A 26940-nucleotide genomic window follows, 5' to 3' on the forward strand; every position below is an offset into this window, starting at 1 on the left:
ACAGACAGATTTCTGAATTTGAGACTAGCCTCATCTACAGATCGAGTTTGAGGACAACCAGGCCTTCACAGAGAATCCTTGTCTTGGGGGACAAGGTTGTAGTGAAGAATAAGACCCACTATGGCTGTGCCCACCTTTAACTGCAGCAGACCAGAGCTAAGCTGGGGTACATAGTGAGACCCTGTATAAAAAAAATTAAAAAAACCCACAAATAAAATTTTTAAAAGGGTTAAAAAAAAGTGTGTATTAATTCCTGTCATTTGTTGATTCTGTCGGTTTAGTCTTTTCCTAATCTTCATTTGCATTATCTACTTTCTAGCATCATTTATCCCCCCTCCCCCCAGCCTCTCTGGTGTGTTTATTATTTTAAAATGAAGAATTCCTTCTGTTGTCCTCTGTAGCGTTGGCTTAGTTGTTCCTTTAGCCTGCTTTTGTCATGGAAGGTCATTTGCCATCAATTATGACAGATGTGCTGAGAATAGTAGTCTGGGTTGGCAGCTGTGGTCTTTCAGAACTTGAAATACATTATTCCAAACCCCTTTGTCTATTGAGAAATCATCTGTTATTCTGATGTGCCTGCCTTTATATATGATTTGGTATTTTTCAAAATGATACAGATTCTCTAGGAGATACCCTGAAGATGCCCTTAAGACTGGTCTGAATCCCTATGCTTGGTCATGTTCCCTGCTGTGGCAGTGGGGAGCAAGCCTGGTCATGGGAGTTCATGTGTGTATTAACAAATGAGTCAGGGAGATGGTAATAGTAGTTGACATGTGATATAATATTCTTATTCCTTTTGTTTTCCTAACTCACTCAGATACAGCTTTTTCAGTTTTTGAGACAGGGTCTCTCTGTATAGCCCTGGAGCCTCCCAGAGATCTCCTTCTTTTGCCTCCCAAGTGCTAGGATTAAAAGTGTGTACCACCTCGCCCAGACCTCAAACGAGTCTTCTAAGTCACCATCTTATCCAGAAGACATCCTCTGTGCCTTTTAAAAAATTAAATACATGATTTTATATAGTACAGTCTAAACTTGATATATAGCCAAGGATGACCTTAAACTTCTGATCTTCCTATGTAACCTCCTGAGTCCTGGGATTATAAGCATACATTACTCCTGTTTTGTGTAGTGCTGGTGATAGAACCCAGAGCTTTGTGTGTGTGCTAGGCAAGCATTCTACAACCCGAGCTACATCCCTTATCCCTAATTTCACTCTCAAGTATTTACTGAGAATATCTTTTTGTCTATTCCATACCCCCACCCTTCTTGCAAATGTTCCATGTGCACTTCAGCTGGTTTTGAGTGAAGTGTTGTATAGGTGTCTGTTAGATCTAGAAGGCTATAGTTTTGGCTAGTGTTATGGTATCATTTACAACCTCTATTTCCTTGTTGAGCTTCATAGTTGGTTGATTTATTATTGATGGTAGGATATTGAAGTCTCCAATAATAACTGTGAATTCTTATTTACTTCTGCAATACTTTATTTTTCTTTCATATGCATTTTGGGACTCTTAGGTGTATCTATCTTTTTGTATTGTTTTGTTTTGAGACAGGGTTTCTTTGTATAGTCTCAGCTGGCCTGAAACTTGCTCTGTAGACCAGGCTGGCCTTGAACTCTAGAGATCTACCCACCTCTGCCTCCTGAGTGCTGGCATTAAAGGTGTGTACCACCACTGCCTGGCTAGGTGAATATATCTTTATAGTTACAATATGTTAGATTGTTCTTCTTGTCATATAAACATGTCTTTGTCTCTAGAATTTTATTAAAGTCTATTTTTTCTTTATATCAGCATAACCATATTTACTGCTCTTATTTACATGACCTATTGTTTTTCACGCTTTCCCCTTTTTTCTTTTTGTACCTTTAAACCAATTAGTATTTTTGGAAGGTCATGTATCATTTTTATGATCATATCCACTAATAAATCTCTCTTTTTCTGTGTGTGTGTGTGTGTGTGTGTGTGTGTGTGTGTGTGTGTGTATGTGTGCGCGCGCGCAAAGGCCAAAGACTGACCTCAGGTATCTTCTTTTATTGCTCTCTACCTGTTTGTTTTTGTTTTGAGACAGAGTCTTACTATGTAGCCCTGGCTGGCTTGGAACTCTCTATGTAGACCAGACTGGCCTCAAACTCACAGAGATGCAACTACCTCTGCCTCCCATGTGCTGGGATTAAAGACATGTATCATCATACCTAGCTTATTTTTCTATTTCAGTTATTTATTCACATTATACTAAATATTTCAATACTTAAAATTTCAGTTAACTGTGTCTGTGTACCACATGCATGCCTGGTGTCTTTAGAGGAGCGGTTCTCAACCTTCCTAATGCTGTGGCCCTTTAATACAGTTCCTCATGGTATGGGGACCACCAGCCATAACATTATTTTTGTTGCCATTTCATAACTATAACTTTGCTACTGTTATGAATCATAATGGAAATATCTGATATGCAGGCTATCTGACCCCTTTGGGCCCCTGAAAGGGCTGTAACACACAGGTTGAGAACCTCTGCTCGAGAGGCTAGAAGAGGGCATTGGATCTCTTGGGACTGGAGTTACAGATAGTTGTGAGCTGCCATGTGGGTGCTGGGAATCGAACCCCAGTCACCTGGAAAAGCAGTCAGTGCTCTTACCTGTATAACCATCTCTGTAGTCCCTTCAATAACTTTTGAACCAATATGAAGACTCCACATTGGCATCAAGGCATGTATCACCTGCCTTCCTTGGTACTTAGCAGAAACTGTATAGAACATTATTTTATAGGCAAGAGGTCCTTTTTGAGAGAGACCTAGATCTTTGGCTTAACCAGGAAACAGTAGTGGATAGAAAGATATGTAAATTCACACCACAAATCAAGGCATGTTTGAGAGTGCCAAGGAAAGGGAGTGATGATTTCAACTGGGAGCATGAGGCTGAGATCTTACATACTAGTCACAATGTTTTGGTTTTTTTTTATGTTCACAAGCATATGTAGGTGAAAGTACATGTTTGTACAAGTATGTCAGAGGTGATGCCAGGTGTCTTTCCCAAGTGCTCTCCAGTTTATTTACTGAGGGAGAGTCTCTTGGTAAACCTGGGTCTCACTGATTCAGGTGGTATAGCTAGCCAGCCTGCCCTGAGAATCCATTGTCTCTATCTCCTGAGCACTGGAATTACAAGTGGGGCCCTCACACTTTCTTGGTTTTTATGTAAGTGGTGGGGATTTGAACTCTGGTCCTCAAGCTTGTATGGGAGGGCTTTATACACTGAGCCATCTCTTTAGTCCCTCGATTTGCTTTTCCTTCCTTCTTCAATTTACTATAAAACTAGTGCAGATTATGAAAGAACTAAAATGTACAGAATCTATTCTACACTCTGTATAAATACTCACCAATTCTATTTCTCTCTCCTGGAAAGAGTATACTTCATTTTACCTTTATGTGGGTAATAGCTCTTCCCTTGAGGCACAATGACCATGGTTCGTTCTGTGCCTCTGCTTTCTTAGACTGAGCTCTATGAAGACAGAGACACTCCAACATATCCTGCTATGACTAGGCCAGGTCAGTTTACTAGGTATACACCATGCTCTTTCCAAGCTTTGTGCATGTGTTTACATCTTGACAACAAAAACTTACCTGGTAGGGTTCCGTTTGTCTTCCTCAGAAATCAAAAACCAAACAAAATCTGCATAACTCATTCTTCCCTCTTTTTGTACTGTTTTCCCTCTGAAGAAAACACATGGTTATAAAATTTCCTGAGCAATTAAGAAATAAAGTAACATCACTCTTTAGAAATTTACTAAATAAAGAAGAAAATGATGGATTCCTCATAAAGCTGGATAGTTCAGAAAATGTAACCCCTTTGAGGCCTGTCTTATTTTCTGAGGCCTACAAGGTGAAACTAGAAGACATTTGCCTAAATGAAAAAAAAAAATCAGTCGTGCTGCTTTTGTGGTACTAGAGTTTGAACTTAAAGCCTAATACAGGGCAAGCAAGTACTCTACCACTGAGTTACATCCTTACTTCTCTTTACTTTGTATTTATTATTTAGTTAACTAACTAATTTGTGTGAGACAGGGTCTCAGTATGTAGCCTTTAGGGGCTGGAACTCAGTATGTAGACCAGGCTGGTCTTGAACTTACAGAAATCCACCTGCTTATATGTCTCCAAAGTGTTGGGATTAAAGGCATGTGCCACCATGTCCAGCTTACTTTTAATTTTTTGAAACAAGGTCTTATTAAATTGCCTAGGCAGACTTTGAACTGACTATATGGCCCAAGAAAGCTTCAGTTTGTGAACATCCTACCTTAGCCTACTATCTGAAGATTACAGGCTCATGCCACTAGGTCTGGCCCTGGTTTCCAACCTGATAATCAATGGGATTAGATATTGTTACTTATATTTAGACATTGTACTAATATTAAGGAATTACTGTCTTTTATTAAGCCATGATTGTATATGTTTTAGATGTAATTTGACTTAGTAGCTCTGCTAAATGAGATTGCAGCAATAGTATAATTCATTTTGAAACTCAAATTGTTTTATTTCATTTTTCTATTACTTATTGCTAGCCCAGTAAATAAAATTCAAATTTTAAACTTTTCATACCTTGTCACTGCTCCCGAAAATATTCTTTCAATAATTCTACTTGATGAAGCTAAATGTAAATAAGAATTAGTTAGAAAAATTCCTGACAAATTTGTTTTCATTTGCTAAAGTTAAAGCTAAACCATAAACATCTTCCACAGTGAGAATATCAACCATTAAATTTTCCTTTTGTGAGACAGGTTTTTTTTTTTAATATATATCCCAGGGTGAACTCTATTTGCTATATAACTGAGGATGACCTTGAACTTCTGATCTTCCTGCTTCTACCACCAAGAGCTGGGGTTATAGGTGTGCACCACTGTACACAGTTTATGTGGTGCTGGAAATCAAACACAGGCCTGTATATGCTAGTCAAACATTCTATCAACTCAGTCACATCCCCAACCCCTCAATTCTTTTAAAAAATAAAGTTTATTCATTGAAAATTTTATATATTCATATAATGTATTTTGAGCCTATCCATCCACTGTTACCTCTCTATGCCAAGTTTCTCTTAGTCTGTCTTTCTCCCTATTCCATGGCCTCTGTTTTTGGTCATTAAACCCATGAGTCCATGTGCTTCCCATATGCACATGTGTGTGGGGCTTCCATGGGGGCATGGGCAAGATACCCAAGAGAGTGAATCTTCCTCCCTCACTAATGATCAACCACCAAAATCTCCTCTGTGAAGGGTGGGACCTAGGGGGCCCTACCCCTATTTGTGCAGGAATTTTGTCTGCCTAGATCCTACATTCTTATTTAGGCATAATTTATACTTTTTAGAAGAATGAGGTAGGTTTAAAGTATCAATCACTAATTTTAAAAAAAGAAAGGTAAATGAATGTATCTGACATCTGTTTAGTTATTTATATGGTTGAGTTCTAAGTTAATTCTGAACATCCTGACAACTAAGACAAAAATACACAAAATTTGTATTGATCTTGTTATTCAATAAAACAAAACAAATTTTCTAAAACAAGACAAATTTTATCCTAGCATTAAATTAAAGGGAAACTGATTGTATAGCTTCTGAAATAATATAAAATGAAACAAAGTAAAATGATGGAGAATGCTTCAAAGCAGCTTTTAAAAACATACCAAGACATACCATAAACATACTTTTCTTATATTCTCATTCTGTAAGAGTCTAAGATATAACATTTTAAAGAAATTTCATCAGTAAGTTTTATTTACAGACACATAATGGCTTGTTATTGGTTCTACTGGGGGACTGAACCCAGGGCTTTGCACATGCTAGGCAAGAAACCTAGCACTGAACTACATCCTCAGTAACAATTATATCTTCAGATAATATGTTTGTTTTTGATGATATACCCTAGAAAATGTATACCAGTATATCTTTATAGATTCAAAATAGCCAGAAGGAGGGGGGGTGCGAGAGAGTGAATGAGAGAGAGAGAGAGGAAGAGGAGGAGGAGGAGGAGGAGGAGGAGGAGGAGGAGGAGGAGAAGGAGGGAAGAAGGAGGAAGGAAGAAAGAAGAGACAGACAGGAGAAGAAGGGAGGGGAGGGGAGAGAGGAGAGGCAAGGCAAGGCCCAGGGATCTCTAGATCTGTTCTTTTAAGAAGCACCCCAGGCAATGGAATGCACAGTAAAATTTCAGGACTACCAAGGAATTCAATAGAGGGTTAGCAGCTCCCATCATCTATTCTTTTTAGAGTTAGGTATAGTCAACATGTAAGTCAATTTGGCTAGGAAAATTAGAAATACATATGTCAAGATAAGCCATGCCTGGCATATACAAAAGTCTCTACAGTCTCTGTACTTTGCTGAACTTTGAGTTAATGAATAAATATTTTATACTAGAGAGAAATAAGAAGGGTATATAGAAACAGCAAAAATATTAAATTCTGATGCTAACATCTTTAAGCCAGTTTATTTATTTTTACTTTCTATGTATGAGTGTTTTGCCTGCATGTATGTATATGCATCAATGAGTGCCTGGTGCCTGTGGAGGCCAAAAGAGGGTATCAAATCCCCTGGCACTGGAGTTACAGACATTTGTGAGCTGCTATGTAGGTGGTGGGAATGGAGCCCAGTTCCTCTGCAAGAGCAGTTAAGTGCTCTTAACTGCTGAGCCAGCACTCCTGCTCCCTACCGTCTTTTAAAAAAGGTTGCTTTAACTTTGGAAGGTTTATTATCCTAAAACTAAAGACTGTGGTCTAAAGCAGAATTTGGTGAATGGACAAAAATGCCAAGTTTGCCAGGCGGTGTTGGCACATGCCTTTAATCCCAGCACTCGGGAGGCAGAGTCAGGTGGATCTCTGTGAGTTCGAGATCTTAAAAAAAAAAGCAGAGTTTAATGTTCCCTTCACTATGCCATTAACATCAATCCAATCAGTACATATAGTATCTGGAAATAATGGCAGTAAGACCAGGAGAGGGGGCTTTAGAGTCCATGGGTTATGTAAGATCTCTGGATTAACAGGAAGGTGTATAGCTACGGCTGACCTGAGACCCTTATGAATTTATTAATTTTTGTTAATCCAATGACAGATTGACTACTTGAAGGCGGAAGGCAAAACAAAAACTTGAAGGTGGAAGTACATTTGAGGATTTGCCCATGATTCCTGCTTGGCACCCAAGAATTTGAGAGAGAACTCTGCTGGTTTCTCCACCCTCCCTGTTCAGATAGGGTCTATGTTTCCCAGGCTGGCTTCCAAATACTATGCTACAGAAATCCTCCTGCCCCAGCTTCTTCAGTATCTGAAACTATAGGCCTGGGCCACTGTGCTTAGCTCAAAAACCAAGTCAAACCAAACCTGTTTCATAAATGTGCATAGCTCTATGAAACTTGATTACCAGACAAAACAAGCTTATAGGGTGGAGACACAGCTTAATTATAGAGTATTTGCCAAGCATATATGATGTCCCAGGTTCAATCTCCAGCACTGCAAAAATCAGTCATTCATGAAGTGGGGCTTGTCACACATCCCATTAGAGATTTATCAAATGAAAAACAAAACTTAGCTCACTAAAGATTTGTTCTCTGCTATCTCTAAAAGGACAAAAGTATGATTTAAAAATTGCTGGGAAGATATTTAAAGACAGAATAAGGATGATCTTATGAGAGAAGAATGAATCAATATATCTTGGCACTTAGTTAAGATTATTACATATCAGGGGCCAACAAGATGGCTGAGTGTGTAAAGGCATTTATCACTAAACGTGACCCGAGTTTGATCCCTGGAGCCCACATGGTGGAGAGAGAACTAACTCTCTTAAGTTGTTCTCTGACCTCCACATGAGTGCAGTAGCATGAGTAGACCTGTGTGTGCGCGCGCGCACACACACACACACACACACACACACTCACATGATTGAAATTTTCAAAAAAGGAAAGAATTACAAATTAGTTGGCACTAAGTTCCAACTTTATAAAAAGGAAAATAAAACCTAAGCCTAAAAATGTGATATGTTAACTTTCTTTTTTAGCAGAAGAAAACAATGAAATTCATCTGTAGATAAAATACTTTTCTGGAGTTAAAATTAAAAAGTAAGCTTTGAAAAAAGGTTTATTTTAAGTCTCTGGGTCTGTCTGTGTGTGGGTACAAGCATGTGAGTGCACATGCCCTCAGAGACTAGAGAGGTCATGAGAACCTCAAGAACCAGAGAGAGAGAGGAGGTTATGAGCTGCACGATGTGGGTGCGGGAACCAAACTCAGATACTCTGTAAGAGTAGCAAATGCTCTTAACCACTGAGCCATGTCTCTAGCCACCCCCACCAAAAGTAAATTTTTATGAGTCCTTGAAAATGAAATCTGTGGCAGGGCAGCTTGATTTTCATAGTGAGTTCCAGACCAGCCAAGGGAACATAGTGAGACTCATAGAAAAGGAAAAAAAAAAAAGAAATTTCATTTGTAGCTTTAATAGAAATATTATTAAGCGAGGAGGTTTTAAAACAGATTTGCACTTGTATTTGATCATCATCTTAATTACTGCAAAGACCTCCTACTTTTAAAACTGTGGTTACTTACTCACCTCCAAACTCCTTCTCTGGCCTCTTAAAAGTTTAAGCAATTACCTTTGGCTAGGCATGGTGGTACACACCTTTAACCCCAGCACCAGAGGGGCACAGGTAGGTAGCTCCCTATGAGTTCAAGGCCAGCCTGGCCTACAGTGAACAAATGAACACATTTATCTTTGTTCATTCTCATTTACAAATTATTGGCCATATAAAGAGACTTACTAATAGAATTTAAGAAAGGGAATTTCTTATAACGAGGGGAGACAATTTATACAACTTTGAAAAAAGGTTTAGTTTTAGCATCTATAGAATCACTCACCCTGGTCATTGTATCGAGATAGATCATCCTGGCTGATGTACAGGTCATGATCACCATCTAGTTCCCAGAATTTACAATAAATGACATAGAAGTGTTCATAAGAGAAGTAATCTGTGATTTGGTTTATATCTTCCTCTTCCTCCAAGAGGGCCAGAGTCTGAAATGGTATGAATAAAACAATTAATTTTTAAACGATGCATAACTAGCCGTGGCTATTATAGAGTCTAGAAAATACCGTTCATTGATTAAAATTTTGCTTTGGTACCAAACCAGGAACTTATGTATGCTTTCTTTTTCTTTTTCTTTTTTTTTGAGACAGGGTTTTTCTGTGTAGCCCTGGATGTCTGGATGTCCTGGAACTCACTGTGTAGACCAAACTGGTCTCAAAAAAAAAAAAAAAAAAAAAAATCAAACTCACAAAGATCCACTTTCCCCTGCCTCCTGAGTGCTGGGACTAAAGGCATGCACCACCACTACCCGGCTTTTTTTTTTTTTTTTTTTGTCAGAAATAAATACAAATGGGCTAAATTTACTTATTAAAATATTTTTGATCAAATATAAAAAACCCCTCAAAACCAATAAATAAGTATACTGCCCATAAGAGATAGGTCTAATGGGGCTGGTGAGATGGCTCAGCAGGTAGGGGTGCTTGCTACTAAGCCTGATAAGTATGATACCAGGGCCCACACTGCAAGGAGAGAACAGATTCCTGACTTCTGACTTCTACCTGCTCACACTTACCACACAGAAATCAAGGCAGAAAACATAAAGGACAAAGAGGACTATTTTGCAATATAAATATATTACTCTGATAAATTATTTTTTTAATGTATACAATAGGAAATGATTTTATTTCATTTTTTTAAAGAATTATTTATTTACTGTGCATACAGTGTTCTGCTTGCATGGATGCCTGCAGGCCAGAAGAGGGAACCAGATCTCATTGTAGATGGTTGTGAGCCACCATGTGGATGCTGGGAATTGAACTCAGGATCTCTGGAAGAGCAGCCAGTGCTCTCAACCTCTGAGCCATCTCTCCAGCCTCCAGGAAATGCTTTTATAAATTGAAAAAAAATTATTGAGTTATATAAATCTTTTTAATGGAAGATTCTGAAGTAAGCAGAAATGAAATTATAGTCTTCATAAATACAAAAGAAAACCACGCTGTGGTGTAAGTGTAAATTGACTCCTGTTGTTGGCTGCCATCCTGCCTTGCTTGGGTCCCTAACAACAAGGGAGTGAAGAAAGGGCCGAGGGACAGACAGGCACACAGACAGTGGAGCTGGGATCAGGTGGGGCTCTCTGGCATTATCCTGGAATTTCACAGGTTTAGTAGGGCAGCACAGGGTGGTGGTTGGGGTTTAAGCTAATCTCAGCAGGAGGTCTCTGTAGGTGAGCAGTATCAGCCTGTAAACATACAGGAGGAGGAAGCCACAGTTGCTGGTCTTTGCACACACTGATTAATCATCCATAAACACACATACTTGGCCTCAAGAAAAGCTTTGGCATTTCTCTTGAGCCTAGCGCACATGGTTCAAAACTTTGCCCATTTCCCATGGGCTAACTGGTCTTGGAGTCCTCCACAGGCTGTCATGTCAAAATATACATCCACTAAGGACTTTGCTCACACAGGTCTTCCTCTGCTCCCTAGGTTAGTGAACATGTAATGAAAACATGAATAGGATTTGTAAGGGTTAATAGGCTGTACCAGAGTACCATTTGATCTAGGAATTTTCCTTTAGTAGTCTAGAGAAATTCTTATTCATATATACAGTACAAGGATGTTCACTACATCATTCTAATAAGAGAGAATATAAAAATGCCCTAAGTCTCAATAGAGGAATATATAATTAATTACAGCATAGCCATGCAATCAATCATGTAGTATAGATGGCTAGAAATGGAAGGAATCCCAAGCTATTTTTAAGTGAAAAGAAAACCCAACCAATTTAATCCCAGCACTTGGGAGGCAGAGGTAGGTAGGTGGATCTCTGTGAGTTCGAGTCCAACCTGGGCTACAGAGTGAGTTCTAGGACAGCCAGGACTGTTTTACAGAGAAACCCTGTCTCGGAAACAAACAAACAAACAAACAAAAAACAAGAAAATAAAACCCAACCAAATTTATAGAGTAGTAAGTATCCTCCCCTCACACTTCAAAAAAGAACTTGTAGGGCCAGTGGGATGGTTTAGAGGGTAAAAGCACCTGTTGCCATGTATGATGACCTGAATTTGATCCCTGAGACCACATGGTGGGAGGAGAGAATCAATTCTGGCAAGCTGTCCTTCTGACAACAATACTTGTATGCCACCCCACCCCAATAAATAATTAAATTAATTAATTAAAACATCTCTCTCTCTCTAGGAGTCTCACAAAACTAAATTATATACTATATATATAAAATAAGACTACAAGGGCTGGAAACATGGCTCAGTGGTTAAGTGCACTGGCTGCTCTTCCAGAGGACCTGGGTTCAATTCCCACCCACACAGTAGCTCACAATCCTCTATAATTCCAGTCCTAGGGGACCTGACACCCTCTTCTGGCTTCTGAGAGCACCAAGCACACATGTGGTGCATATACATACATGCAGACAAAACACTTATACACATAAAAACATAAATGAATAAAATTTAAAATAAGAATACAGATGTATAAGTTCTCTCTATGGGGAGTGCATGAAATGTTGGGTTAAGAGATAAACTGATTTTTGCTTAATTTTTTACTCTTAAGTATATTCATAAAACTAGACTATTTTGAGCATTTATTAATGGACTCAGAAGAAGACTAAGGAGATGGGTAAGGAAATAAAGGAAGAGGGGAAAATAAGTCACCGTGTAGAAAGAGAACATTTGAATTCTACTCTCAGTTTTGCAACCTACTAACTGTGTGCTTCTATGGAAGTTACTCAACTATACTTGTCTCAAATTATATAATTATAAAATAATTTATTGCAATAATAAAAATTTAGGGGCTGCAGTAATGGCTCAGGGGTCAAGAGTACTTGGTGCTCTTGTAGAGAGGATCTGGGTTCAGTTCTCAGTACCCATGTGGTGGCTCACAATGAGTTCCATGGGATCTAACACCCTCTTCTGACCTCCTTGGGAACAGGCATGCATGTAGTACATATCCATTCACACATTAAAAATGTGAGAATTTGCTGGGCAGTGGTGGCCTTTAATCTGGCACTTGGGAGGCAGGCGGATCTCTGAGTTTGAGGCCAGCCTGGTGTATTAAGAGCGAGCTCCAGGACAGCAAGTGCTACACAGGGAAACCATGTCTTGAAAAACCAGAGGGATGGGCTTGAGAAATGGCTCAGTGGTTAAGAGCATTAGCTGTTCTTCCAGAGAACCCAGGTTCAATTCCCAGCACCCACATGGCAGTTCACAACTGTCTGTACTCCAGTTCCAGGGGACCCAGCATCCTTACACAGACATACATGCAGGCAAAACACCACCGCCCATAAAAAAATAACAACAACAAAAACAAACAGACTAAAAAAACAAAACAAAGAGGGGTGGTGGTAAGATGTGAAATATTGTTATAACTTTTTTTTTCGTTTTTTGAGACAGGGTTTCTCTGTGTAGCTTTGGAACCTGTCCTGGATCTCGCTCTGTAGACCAGGCTGGCCTCGAACTCACAGAGATCCACCTGACTCTGCCTCCCAGGTGCTGGGATTAAAGGCATGCACCACCACCGCCTGTCTAACTTTTGCATCATTAAGGAAATTTCTGCCTTCTTAACCCATTTCATAATACCTACTAAGAGCCCAGGTAGATACCAGATGTTCAGTAAGTATCAACAATGATTGTGATGCTGACTGTTCGCTTTAGAACAGTGGTTCTCAACCTTCCTAATGCTGCAACCCTTTTATATGGTTCTTTATGTTGTGGTGACTCCCAACCATAAAATTATTTTTGTTGCTACTTCATAACTATAATTTTGCTATTGTTAGAATCATAATCTAAATATCTGATATGCAACTCTCATGAAAGGGTTGTCCAACTTCTAAGGGGGTTGCGATTCTGAGGGTGAGAATTGCTGTTTTAGAATAACAAATTATTATTTGTCTATCCATTATGGATTGCTAATTTGCTAGGTCTCCAATACCTTGTCTGTCTCATATGAAGATGAAGATAGTAAGAAGGTACTGTTATCAGTATAAGCTTCATTTAGTGTGAACCATTTAAAAATATATATACACACACACACACACACACACACACACACACATTTCCAAGTGTGTGAACCATTCTATTTTCTTTACATTTATAGAAGCTTAAACAATTGGGTATCAAGGTTATCTCAGTAAAAGGCTCCCACTAGTGGTCAATCATTTTTTTTTTGTTTGATAAAATAACTGAATAAGATTTATTATTTCCAGCAGCAGCAAGGTAGAGTCATTACTGAAGGGATCAAGTCCATATACTTTCATTTCTTTGGTAAGCCCATTTTCCCAACCTAGTCACTTTCACAGGAGCCACTGGTCGGAAGGTCTTGAACACAAGGACACTTTCTGTCTCTGGCTTTGGCTTGTGCTGCTGCTGTTTACTGGAAACCCCTTTCTATTGATGTTTTATCTTGGTAAACTCCTGATATTCTCCAAGATAAGGATCACAGGCTGATCCTTCTGAGGCTTCCTCTGCACCTCCTATGCGTATCTATCAATTCAGGTGAGAATGTGCCTTTCTGTTTTTGTTTCACATTGCATGCTTGCAGGCAGAAATCCCATCTTATTCTATCTTCTTTAACAGCCCCTTTGCACTACATGGGCAACTGATAAGTGCTTACAGCCTGGAAACAGTGATAGTGTTGTATAATAGAGTAAGAAAAAAACATTTAAGTAAAGTAAAATTATTAAATTGGTATGTATCTTTATATGAGAGGCATACTTGCAAAAAGTTGCTTTTCCTTATCTCTGTTGAAGTAATTTTTCCACTCCAAGATCTGTTGACCGTGTAGAATATCCTCTGAACAACCTAGTTCCAAAAGGAAAACAAAAACAATTAAAACAGTTCAGATCTCTATTTCCTTATGTTCAGATCTGGAAAGCTCCATTCCTGTCTCTCTCCAAACCCCACCCTCTCAGAGAATCTCCAACAAAGAAAAGGTGCCAAAAAGCCCAGTTCCGCATTCTGATGCTGCCAGCAGCCCAAGCCCTGGCTAACCATTCTAGCTTTTGACCATACTTGGAGACAAACCCAGCTTGTGGCGGACATGTCATCACCCCTCTCCTACAGGCTACATAATCTCCCTACTTTAGTTCATGTGGCTTCTCTACCCTGGATCTCTGGGACTGGAGAACCCACCCAGGAGGTGCTTTGCTCAAATAAACCTGTTGATATATGTTTTCAATTCGTCTTGATCTGGCTTACTGCGTCAGTGGAGAAACCTATTACTGGGGGATAGAAAACCTATTACCCTACCGAAGACCAGATTATGAATATATGTGGAGCTAATTTAAATAACAACTTTTGATGTCAATTGCAATTCTGTGAGAAAACCAGAACTGTGTATTTTAACCCTATATATATATAGTTTACAACTGCCTTTATAAGAGAAAAAAATTCCCTTTCATATTTTCATTTCCTAGCCATTTATTTATCACTTCCTTTGTTTCTCAGTTACACAGGGATGCCTCACTGGGCTGTGTACATTTGGTAAAGTAATGAGGTGGGAAGATTCTACTGTGTTGGCTTAATGATCAGTCAGTCAGAAGGATGACTGTCAAACTGGCATGATTCAAAGGTGCATTATTTTGATTACTAAAGTTATATTGGGGATGTAGCTTAGCTCTTTCCCCAAAACCCTCTCAGCCTTTCCTTTCAGCCCATCTCTATTCTTTTCTGTCCCTCAGGGACCTCAGAAATTCTCCTCACTTTTTTTTGAGACAGGGTTTTTCTGTGTAGCTTTAGAGCCTTCCCTGGAACTCACTCTGTAGCCTAGGCTGGCCTAGAACTCACAGAGATCCGCCTGCCTCTGCCTCCCAAGTGCTGGGATTAAAGGCGTGCCACCACCACAGCCGGCCTTCAGAAAGTCTCTACGGGGACCCATAGTCACCACACTTGCCTAGGATCCAGAGAGGGCGACAGCAACCAAAGAACAAAACATTTACCCAATAAAGACCAGACCAGATATTGACACCAAGTAACTCCTTAACCATCATATTCTGGATGATTAGATCCTAGCACAACAAAGCAAACAGTTATAGCCGTTTTAATACCTCACAAAATAGACTTCTAACCAAAACTAACTGGAAGAGACAGGAAAGGACACTACATACTCTCTAAAGGGGGGAAAACATCAAGAAGACATTGTAATTCTAAACATTAATGCACCAAACCCAAGGGTACTCAAGTTCATAAACACTATTACAGCTAGAAATCACATTTTGACCTTTAGTGATAATGGATGACTTTAATTCCCAACTCTTGCCAATAAAAAGGTCACCCAGACACAAATGAAACAGAAATGCTGGTGCTAAATAATGTTATAAATCAAAGGGATCTAGAAGACATTTACATAATATTTCACCCAAACATAGAAGAATATTCTCAGCAGCTGATGGAACTTTTTCCAAAACTGACATACTTGGACATGAATCAAGTCTTAATAGATAGAAGAAAATTGAAGTAGAGCCAGGCGGTGGTGGCACACGCCTTTAATCCCAGCACTCAGGAGGCAGAGCCAGGCGGATCTCTGTGAGTTCAAGGACAACCTGGTCTGCAGAGCGAGATCCAGGACAGGCACCAAAACTACACAGAGAAACCTTGTCTCGAAAAACTAAAAACAAAAAGTCTCCCAGTCAGTCACATAACTTTTGACTTACATTGCCCTGCTACAAGGTGTGCTCGGGTAAAGCTGGTGCAGAAATTATGGGAGTAACCAGTGGCTGGTCCAGCTTGAGACTCTATACCATAAGATGGAGCCCACCTGACACTGCCTGGAGGGCCAGGACCCAGAGGCTGGACAGTCCAGAGACCGAAGATAGAACCAAACATGACTGGCAAAAAAAAAAAAAAAAAAAAAAAAAGTAATGACATGATTCTTAACAATATTCTGCTATACTCAGATTGCTGCCTAGCCCAACTGTCATCAGCAAGGCTTCATCCAGTAACTGATGGAAACAGATGCAGACTCATAGCCAAACATAAGATAGAGAGCTTGGGGAATCCTGTGGAAGAGGGGAAGGAAGAATTGTGAGAACCAGAGGGGCCAAGGACACCACAAGAAAACCCACAGAATCAGCTAACCTGAGCTCAAAGAGACTAAACTGCCAACCAGAGAGCTTGGATGGGACTGACCTAGGCCCTTTGCACATGTTACAGTTGTGTAGCTTGATCTTCTTGTGGGGATTCCTAACAGTGGAAGCAGGGGCTGTCTTTAACTCTGTTACCTGCTTTCCTCCTACGGGGTTGCCTTGTCTAGCCTTAATAGGAGAGGAGGTGCCCAGTTTTACTGCAACTTGCTAGCCATGGCTGGCTGATATACAAGGGAAGCCTGCCCTTTTCTGAAGAGCAAGGAGGAGGAGGAGTGGATGGAAGGGATAGTGAAGGTTTGGGGGTGGGGCGGAGAGTGTGGGGAGAGGGTCTGGGAGGAGAGGAGGGAGGGAGGGAGGGAGGGAGGGAAAACTGTGATCAGGCTGGAAAAAATAAATAGTTAATTTAATTAAAACAAACAAACAAACAAACAAACAAAGGCCAGGTCCAGATGGATTCAGCACAGAATTCTGCCAGACTGTCAAAGAAAGAAGAATTAACACCAATAATACTTCTCTTCTCAAATTACTTTGCAAAATAGAAACTGAAGAAAGGAATATTCCCTAATTCTCTTTTTCTTTCTTTCTTTTTTCTTTTTCTGTTTTGGTTTTTCAAAACACGGTTTTTCTATGTAGTCCTAGCTGTCGTGGAACTCTCTAGAGAACAGGCTGGCCTCCAACTCACAGAGATCTACCAGCCTCTGCCTCCTGAGTGCTGGGATTAAAGATGTGCACCACCACCACCTGGCTCCTAATTCTTTTTATAAGGCTACAATTATCCTGATACCCAAACCACACAAAGAGCCAACAAAAAAGAAAATTATAGATCAATATCGCTTATGAATATAGATGCAATGATTTTAAATAAAATACTTCCCAATTAAATCCAAGAATACATCAAAAAGATTTTCTACCATGATCAAGTTCGATTCATCCCAGAGAAAGTGATGGTCTAACATATGTAAACATAATCCACCAGATTAAAAGACAGAAACCACATGATCATGTCATTAGATGCAGAAAAGGCCTTTGAAAAAAATGCAGCATCCCTTCCTGATAAAAGTCCTAGAGAGACTAGGAATACAAGGACATACATAATAAAGGCAAGCCTATAGCCAATACCAACCTAACAGAAACTCAAATCACTTCTACTTAAATCAAGAACAAGAAAAGGATATTCATTCTCTCCTTACCTATTCAATATAGTACTTAAAGTCTAGTTAAAGCAGCAGGACAACTAGATAGAGGGAATACAAATAAAAAAGGAGAAGTCAAAGTATCTTTATTTGCAGATGATATAATCTTATACATGAAAGTGTAGTGGGAATTCGCTCCGCCCATGACTTTGGGCTATCTGGCCTGATAGTGGCGGTGCTTCTTATCTGCCTACATGACCATTTACAAGGGAGGAGAAAAGGAGGTCTCACTCTTGTGGGTGAAGACTAGATCAGGTAGTGTGAAGCAGCATGTGATTGGTCCCCAGCTTTCCAAGGACTCTGCAACTGGATTTACCTTATCCTGTGTCAGTGAGTCTGTTTTCCTCACAGAACCCCTTAATAAATTGATATATGTGTATGTGTATGTGTGTGTGTGTGTGTGTGTGTGTGTGTGTGTGTGTATTATAGACCATTGAGTCTCTCATTACAAAGAAGATCCTAAAACCTCCAACTAGAAAACTTCTACAGCTGATAAACATTTCCAGCAAAGTACTGGGATACAAAATTAACATACAGAAATCAGTAGGCTTCCTATATACAAATGACAAACAGACTGAGAGAGAGATCAAACACCTTTCACAATAGCCTAAAAAAGATCCTGGGATAACTCTAATTAAGCAAGTTAGACTTGTGTAATAAAAACTTTAAGACATTGACAAAATAAATTGAAGAGGACACCAGAAGATGGAAAGATCTCCCATGCTCAGATGCTCAGGGATTGGCAGGATTAATATTGTGAAGATGGCTATCTTACCGAAAGCAATCTACATATTCAATGCAATCCCCATCAACATTCCAACAAAATTCTTCGTAGAAATAGATTTCAACTTCATATGGAAACATAAAAAATCCGGGATAGTTAAAACAATCCTGAATAATGAAAGAACTTCTGGAGGTATATACCATCCCAGGTTGTACTATAGAGTATAATAATAAAAACAGCATGGTACTGTCATAAAAACAAAAATGTTGATCAATGGAATTGAACTGAAGACCCAGGCATAAGTCCACATGCCTATAGACAACTGACTTTTTGACAAAAAGCCAAAAATACACATCAGAAAAAGTACAGCATCTTCAACAAATGGTGTTGATCAAACTGGATGGTTGCATGTAGCAGAATACAAGTAGATCCATATTTATCACCCTGTACAAAACAACTCCAAATGATTCAAGAACTTCAATGTAAGACCAGCTACCCTGAATCTGACAGAAGTAATAAGTGGGGAATAGATTTGAACTAATTGGTTAAGGAAAGTACTTTCTGAACAAGACACTAATAACACAGGCACCAGAAATAATAAAAGGGATCTCATGAAGCTGAAAAGCTTCTGTATGGCAAAGGACATTGTCATTTGGGGAAATGAGCAGCCTACAGAGTGGGAAAGGATCTTTATCAACTGTACATCTGATAGAGGATTAGTATCTAAAATACACAAAGAACTACAAACACTGAACAACAAGAAAACTAATAACCCAAAAAATGTGGTACAGAACTAAGGGAATTCTCCCAACCACGCCCCCATGTTCGTGCATGCCTGGTGGGACACTTAGTCATCTCCACCTAGTCATTTCCGGGTCATACATCCTGCGTAACCATCGCCCCATGGCTGCATAATTGAGAGGGTGTGACCACATGATCTATGTGCATGTGTGGAATAGTCATGTGGGCCTGTGTGTGCAGGTGCGACCTGGCCTTTAAAAGACAGGCCCCATGTTCCCCTGCCCTCTTTCTCACAGGTGTCCTTCCACAGGCCTGATCACATAGATCCCTTTCTCCTTGTCTTGATAAAACTCTTGTTAGTGGATTATGTCATGCTTCGTGACTTTTCCTTGGGAGTAAGAGCACTGCTAAAAAAACCCCATCATTTTGTATCGTTTTTGTATATGTGTGTGTATTTCATATATATTTTAATAAAAATTTACTTATACCATGAAAAAAAAGAACTAAGGGAAACACAAAATTCTGAGGAACAGTTAAAGAAATGTTCAACATCTTCAGCCATCAGGGAAATGCAAATTAAAAGTACTTTGAGATTCCATCTTACCCCATTCAGAATGAGCAAGATCAATAAAACACATGGTGACACATGCTGGCAAGGATGTGGGGAAAGGGGAATATTTATCCATTGCTGGTGGGAGAGCAAGCTGTTACAGCCACTATGGAACTCTGCAGCAGTTCCTCAGGAAACTGGGAATCATTCTACCTCAAGATCCAGCTATACTTGTTTTGGGCATATACCCCCCAAATCTCTACATTTTACTACACAGATAGTTGCTCACCCACATTCATTACTGCTTTATTCATAATAGCCAGAAATTGAAAACAGTCAAGATGCCCACCAGCCGATGAATGGATAATAAAAATGTGTTACATTTACACAATAGAACACTATTTAACTGTTAAGAAAAAAATTATAAAATTCCTAGGAAAATGGATGGAGTTAGGAAAAAAAAATCATCCTGAGTGAGGCAACCCAGATCCAAAGAGACAAATATTGTATGTTTTCTCTTCAATGTAGATATTAGCTTTTAAGCCTTCAATTATGTGTACTACAATCTGAAAAACCACAGAGGTTAAGTATTGAGTAAAAGACTAGTGGGGAGGAGAGGTTCTCCCAAGGAAGGAGAAATAGGATATATTGTTATGGAGAGACAAAGGAGAAACTAGAATAGGATTAAACAGGGAAAGGGATGGAAGAGAAGGGTAAAGGAGGGAATATGAGGAGGCATAACTAACATTAAAGGACATTTAAAACCATATGGAAACCTACTACTGTAGAAACGTCCTAAAGTATATACATATATGAAGGAAATCTAAATGGAGTCACCAAATAATAGGGGAGACAATGCTTGCCCCAACTAGACATCTTATGTTACCAAGTTAAATAAACCTCCAGTGCCAAGAGTGAGTTACATCTTGTTGAGTCTTTGGCCCCATGAAAACCCCAAATATTACAGTCTATTGCCAAGGGTATTGGCTACTCTCCACAACCTAATGGTAAGCCCCACTGCTGAAGATAATATTTACATGTCATTGAAGTAGAGCTGGTGCTAACTAGAAGCTTCACTCCTACTGGCATTCACGGTATTGGTATGTACTCTGCATGCTACCAGAGGAGAAAGGAAATCATCAATATTTCCCAGCTACAAACCCTCATCACCTGTAACAGCAACCTGCCTGCAAGATATACTAATGCAACAGTAGCACAAATGTTATGAGAGTAAGCAATCACTTTTTTTTTTTTTTTTGAAACATGGTTTCTGTTAACAGCTCTGGTGTCCTGGAACTCACTCTGTAGATCAGGCTGGTCTTGAACTCAACAGAGATCCATCCATCCCTGCCTTCCAAGTGCTGGGATTAAAGGCATGTGCCTGGCAACCAACTCTTTTTAATTGGACTTAAAGTCTACTCCATGAGATGAAACCCAGTCCTGACACTGCTAAAGTGGTCAGGAGCCTGAGACTAGATAGGTCATGGGTCTAGGGGAAAAGCTACTGCTATTATTCTGCTAAAGGAACATAGCAATAAAATGACTCTTAATGACATACTGCTGTACTTATAGATCAATGCTTTGCTCAACCCTCATCAGTGAAGGGTTTTCTTGCAGCAGATGAGAATTAATAGAGACCTACAATTGGTTAATGTGCAGACAGTGAGAGGCTTTGGAGCACTCATCTTAAACGGGATATCTTCATCAAAGCCCTCACCTCAAGGCTCAGGGAGCTATATGGAAGAAAAAGAAATCCTGAAGAGCAAGGGGTGATGGATGACTCTAAGGAAACATTGTCTTCCAGATACAACAGAACTGATGCACATATGAACTCACAGAAACTGACAGCACACACAAGGCCTACACTAGTCCAAGTGAGATGGGGTCCCAGCACTGAGAAGGGGATGGAAACAAAGGCTCCTATCTTTAACCAAGAAGCTATTTGTAATTGATATTCTTTGGTAAAGGAAAGATCAGTTTTCTTCCATGGAGGCTCACTGGGTATTTAACCATATTTCAAGGTAGTCCTCATGCCTAGGAGTAGATGGCCAACATAAAATGAACTCCATGGTATTTTGTAGACTTTGTGACTCATTTTGCTTTGTTTGGCCTTTTTTTGGGTCTTATTGACCTTTTGTTTATTTTGATTTCCATTTTGTGTGGTTTTCTTTTTTTGGTGTGTGTTTAAAGAGGTGGGAGAGAACAAAGATGGGTGTGTAGGGATGTTGGGAAGATATGGGAGGAATTGCAGGATGGGAAATTACAATGAAAATATGTTGCATGAATAACTTTTGTTTAAAAATAAAAAACCCCAAGAAAAAAAAAGTATGTCTTTCATTGCTCTCCCTCTCTGTCCCTTCCCCAACTTGACCATTTGGAACCCTCATGTTCCTACCTCCCATCCTCTCCCCTTTGTTCCCCCTCCCAGTTTACCCAGGAGATCTTAACCCTTTCCCCTTCCTGGGGTGATCCATGCGTGTTCCTCTTAGGGTCCTCCTCTTTACCTAGCTTCTCTGGGGTTGTGGATTATAAACTGGTTATCCTTTGCTTTGTGTCTAATACTTGCTTATGAGTGAGTACATACCATGTTTGTCTTTCTGGGTTTGGGATGACTATTTTCTAGTTCCATCCATTTGCATACAAATTTCATGATGACATTGTTTTTTAGCCTTGCGTAATACTCCATTGTGTAAATGTACCACAATTTCTTTATCCATTCTTTTTTTTTTTTTCTTTTGGTTTTTCGAGACAGGGTTTCTCTGTGTAGCTTTGTGCCTTTCCTGGGACTCACTTGGTAGCCCAGGCTGGCCTCGAACTCACAGAGATCCGCCTGGCTCTGCCTCCCAAGTGCTGGGATTAAAGGCGTGCGCCACCACTGCCCGGCTCTTTATCCATTCTTTTGTTGAGGGACATCTATGCTGTTTCCAGGTTTTGACTATTACAAATAATGCTGCTATGAACATAGTTGAGCAAATGTCCTTGTGGTGTGGTTGAGCATCTTTTGGGTATATGCCCAAGAGTGGTATTGCTGGGTCTTGAAGTAGGTTGATTCCCAATTTTCTGAGATACTGCCATACTGATTTCCAGAGTGGCTGCAAAGACTACATTCCCACCAGCAGTGGAGGAGTGTTCCCCTTTCTCTACATCTTTTCCAACATAAGCTGTCATCAGTGTTTTTGATCTTAGCCATTCTGACAGGTGTAAGATGGTATCTCAGAGTTGTTTTGATTTGCATTTCCCTGGTGGCTAAGGATGTCGAGCAATTCCTTAAATGTCTTTTGGCCATTTGAGATTCTTCTGTTGAGAATTCTCTGTTTAGTTCTATAGCCCATTTTTAATTGGATTATTTGATATTTTGATGTCTAGTTTCTTGAGTTCTTTATATATTTGGAGATCAGCCCTCTGTCAGATGTGAGGTTAGAAAAGATCTTTTCCCATTCTGTAGGCTGCTGTTTTGTCTTATTTACTGTGTCCTTCGCCTTACAGAAGCTTCTCAGTTTCAGGAGGTCCCGTTTATTAATTGTTGCTCTCAGTGTCTGTGCTAATGGTGTTATATTTAGGAAGTGGTCTCTTGTGCCAATGCGTTCAAGGCTACTTCCCACTTTCTCTTCAGTGAGGTTCAGTGTAACTGGATTTATGTTGAGGTCTTTGATCCATTTGGACTTGAGTTTTGTGCATGGATCTATTTGCATTCTTCTACATGTAGATATCTAGTTATGCCAGCACCATTTGTTGAAGGTATTTTCTTTCTTCCATTGTATAATTTTGGATTTTTTGTCAAAAATCAGGTGTTCGTAGGTGTGTGGATTAATGTCAGGGTCTTTGATTTGATTCCATTGATCAACATGTCTGTTTTTATGTCAATACCAAGTTGTTTTTTATTACTATAGCTCTATAGTAGAGCTTGAAGTCAGGATGGTGATGCCTCCAGAAGTTCCTTTATTGTATAGGATTGTTTTGGCTATCCTGTTTTTTTTTTTTCCATATGAAGTTGAGTATTGTTCTTCTGAGGTCTGTGAAGAATTGTGTTGCAATTTACTGAATTTAGCAGATTTGAAACTGGAAGAAACTGGAGATAGAATGGGAAGAAGGCTGGAAGCAAATGTGATCAGGCTGGAGATTTGTATGTTACAGTGTAAGGGAGGACTGGAAAAGGAAGACTATACAGTTATATAAAGAAATACAGAGTTTAAAGTCCTTAAAGAGACAGTAAAATTAATATAAAAAATATGCCACATAAAGATGGATATCACACAGAGAATCTGGATTATGTTGTCTTTGATATTCTTAACTGCAGAAAGACATTTGATAGTAAAAACTGTTGAGTTAAGACAATATGTATATTGTAAAGATACCTTGACTTCAAAATTTGGATCTAAGGATATGTTGCTTTGGAAAGGAGGCTCTGCTTTTGTTTCCACAGAAAGCCAGAGGCTATGGATTTGTTCCAGATTAAGATACATCAGGTTTGACCAGCCAAGACCCCCTGAAAGGTCTCCGATGACAACATGGCCCAGATGATCCAACATCCAGAATGGTTTCAAGGCAACTGGCTCAGATGCTACATCCTCATGAACTACTCCATAATCCTAAAATTTTCTTTGTGTCCCCATAAGATATATCTGTAGCTAGAGTTTTCCTGCCTGGCCCACTGTCAGGACAAATCTCTCTCACCTGCCAGTCCCACAGCCGTCAGACCCGACCAAGTAAACACAGAGACTTGTATTGGTTTCAAACTGTATGGCCATGGCAGGCTTCTTGCTAACTGTTCTTTCAGCTTAAATTAATCCATTTTTATAAATCTATACCTTGCCACATGGCTCGTGGCTTACCGGCATCTTCACATGCTGTTTCTCATCGTGGCGGCTGGCAGTGTCTCTCTCACTCAGCCTTCCACTTCCCAGCTTTATTCTCCTCCTTGTCCCGCCTACACTTCCTGCCTAGCCAATGGCCAATCAGTGTTTTAATTATTGACTAATCAGCAACACATTTGACATACAGAACATCCCACAGCATATATCACCCCCCCTCCAGCAGGAAGTAGTAAGAGAAGCTATGCCCAAATTCCCAAATATACCAAGCTGGCTTTGGAGATGGAATTGGCTCACTCCTTCTCTAAACCCAAGCATATTACTAAAAGAAAAGGTTAAGAGATTCTTGTGTCCCATATGAGAAGAGCCCTCTGGTGTGGGACAGAGAAAAACCAATATTTTAATAAATGCAATCTCTTTCTAAAGAAAAAAAGGGGATAGTATAGATAATGATAGGATAAAAGGGTAGATTGTTGAACCTACTTTTAAAGAGCAACAACTTGTTTAAAATGTTTTATATTGCTATGGATTTTAGTTTATTGATACAAGTTTAAACTTAATTTTGTTATACTGTATATAAATTTCTATTCTCATTTGAGGTATTATATTTATGTAATTCATTTAAATTGTAATGGATAATTAAGAAATATAGATTAATAATTAGTCTTCTATGGTAGTCAAACTTGTAACTATGTTAGTTAAGTTTTCTAGGTATACATAGATATAATTCAGTTAGGTAGGTAATCTTCACACAGTTCAAAGACCTACAGAATATGGCATTTAAAATGTTTTAAAAATTTAAACTTTTTGGACAATGAGACATGTCTGCTCCTGGCAGCAATGATTTACTTCAGAGATGAGGATGGACATCGAAGACACTCAGTATGGAGTTTATCTTCTTCTTGACAAAAATAGCCATTTGGGCAAGAAACTGGACTGCTTGAAAAAAATGTATCAACTGGACATTCAGGACCCATAGGAAGGTAACCACTGAACTTTGCTTGGCAAAATGGTCCTTCAGGTTCCTGCTTCGCAGAGGAAACTGCCAGACATTCTACAGGACACAGAGAGAAAGTGACTGAGAGACTCTAGACCTGTAGGCTGAAGACAGATGCCCCAACTTTAAAAGAGAACTTTGGATGACTGTCCAGGCTGCTAGCTGTTTCTGTCTACTCTTACAAGACTCCCGATAGTTGCTTGCATCCTTCTCCCATTTCTCAGGTAATATTATATCCTTCTGAGGTCTTTGATGTAGTTGAAGACTAGATAGTTATAATTTTCTTTAGTTGTTATAAAAGATAAGTTAGATATGAAACCTTAGACTCACAAATATAGGACAGATAGGGTATCTTCTTTAATTTTGCCAAATACAAATAGACTAGTTATTATAAATAGACTAAATATTGTAACTGTAATTCTTCCTTGATAATTGTTTTGTTATATGTAATTTTACTATGTGAAAGTTAAAACCTTCCTTTTTGAAAAAAAAGAAAAGGGGAAGTGCTGTGGATATCACTCTGTATACATAAAACGCTGATTGGCCAGTAGCCAGGCAGGAAGTACAGGCAGGACAAGCAGAGAATTCTGGGAACAGGAAGACTGAGTCAGGAGATGCTGCCAGCCGCCGCCATAAGTACCAACATGTAAGATACTGGTAAGCCACTAACCATGTGGCAAGGTATAGATTTATAGAAATGGGTTAATTTAAGATGTAAGAACTAGATAGCTAGAAGCCTGAGCCATTAGGCCAAACAGTTTAAATAATATAAGAGTCTGTGTGTTTATTTTATAAGTGGGCTGTTGGACTGGTGGTGCTTGGCAGGACCCGGAAACTCTCCAGCTACAGAAGACAGAAGCTGCAATCCTAGAGCTGGAGGCCATGATGCACTCAAAACATTTTATGTATTACACGTAGTCACTTATTTTCCTCCAAAAAGAAACAATACTGAGAAGGACAATTTGGTACTCTAGCTTTTCTGTATTTTTATTTTATTTCTGAGATAGGGTTTCACTATGTAATCTGAATTAAAAAAATCTGAAAAAAATCAGGCTGGTCTCTGACTTGGAATCATGTCTCACTTTTTCAATGTTGCCAACACAGGTATGTGTCCACAACACACAGCTCTCTGGTTTTTAATAGTTTGGTAATATAAAAATTCTGGATCTTTGGTAGTTTTCTGATAGAAGAGGTTAACCCTCCTTTTCAAGCTGTCTGTGTTCAAGAACAACAAAAAAGTGAAGACTGCTGTTCATCTTTTCAAAACTTTGACCTAATGAGATACTAAACTAATACCCTGTTGCTGGATTTTTCAGTAGAGTAATTCTCAACAAAACAGGGCAACTTAGCACCAGAATGAAGGTTTAATTTCTGTTGCCTGGCATTCAAAACCTCATCCCTGCTTTCTGAGCTAACTCCTGACCTTCCACAATGGAGCCCATAGGCCACCCTTTCACAGGAAACTTGGGAACGGAGAGTAGGGGAGAGCTCTGATGCCTGTGCTTCTACTGCTGACAAACGTCTTTCAGTCATTCCTATGATTAGAGTCCAACACTGGTGTACCTGATTATCACCAACTGCAAACTCTAAACAGACCCCATCTTCCTTGACTTGCATTCCAGTGTCTGACCTGATGCTTTGAGTATACTAAGTAACAATTTCTTGACATAATAATTAAGTTTAGAAGCTATATAACAAATAATTTTGTGTTACCTTTGTGATGTTAAATATGGGCTGGTTTCATAGCTATCTCAACAATACATTCCTTAAGTTGTGAATAACAGATAGATGTCAACC

General features: G+C 39.4%; 1 protein-coding gene across 3 annotated transcripts in view; it reads right to left on the reverse strand.

Moving 5' to 3' along the window:
* The window catches only part of Ppp2r3a (protein phosphatase 2 regulatory subunit B''alpha), a 152140-nt gene that overhangs the window by 23264 nt on the left and 101936 nt on the right, over positions 1-26940 (reverse strand). For all 3 annotated transcript variants that reach the window (XM_052718279.1, XM_052718295.1, XM_052718286.1), the window contains exons 7-10: positions 13759-13845; positions 8869-9025; positions 4585-4633; positions 3613-3702 (exon numbers count right to left, since the gene is read on the reverse strand). In XM_052718279.1, the coding sequence (XP_052574239.1) occupies positions 3613-3702; positions 4585-4633; positions 8869-9025; positions 13759-13845 (383 nt within the window). The remainder of the gene's footprint in view (positions 1-3612; positions 3703-4584; positions 4634-8868; positions 9026-13758; positions 13846-26940) is intronic.

This window comes from Peromyscus californicus, unplaced genomic scaffold (genome assembly GCF_007827085.1).
Source record: "Peromyscus californicus insignis strain IS unplaced genomic scaffold, ASM782708v3 Scaffold_11__1_contigs__length_118956290, whole genome shotgun sequence".
In the NCBI taxonomy this organism is placed as follows: Eukaryota; Metazoa; Chordata; class Mammalia; order Rodentia; family Cricetidae; genus Peromyscus; species Peromyscus californicus.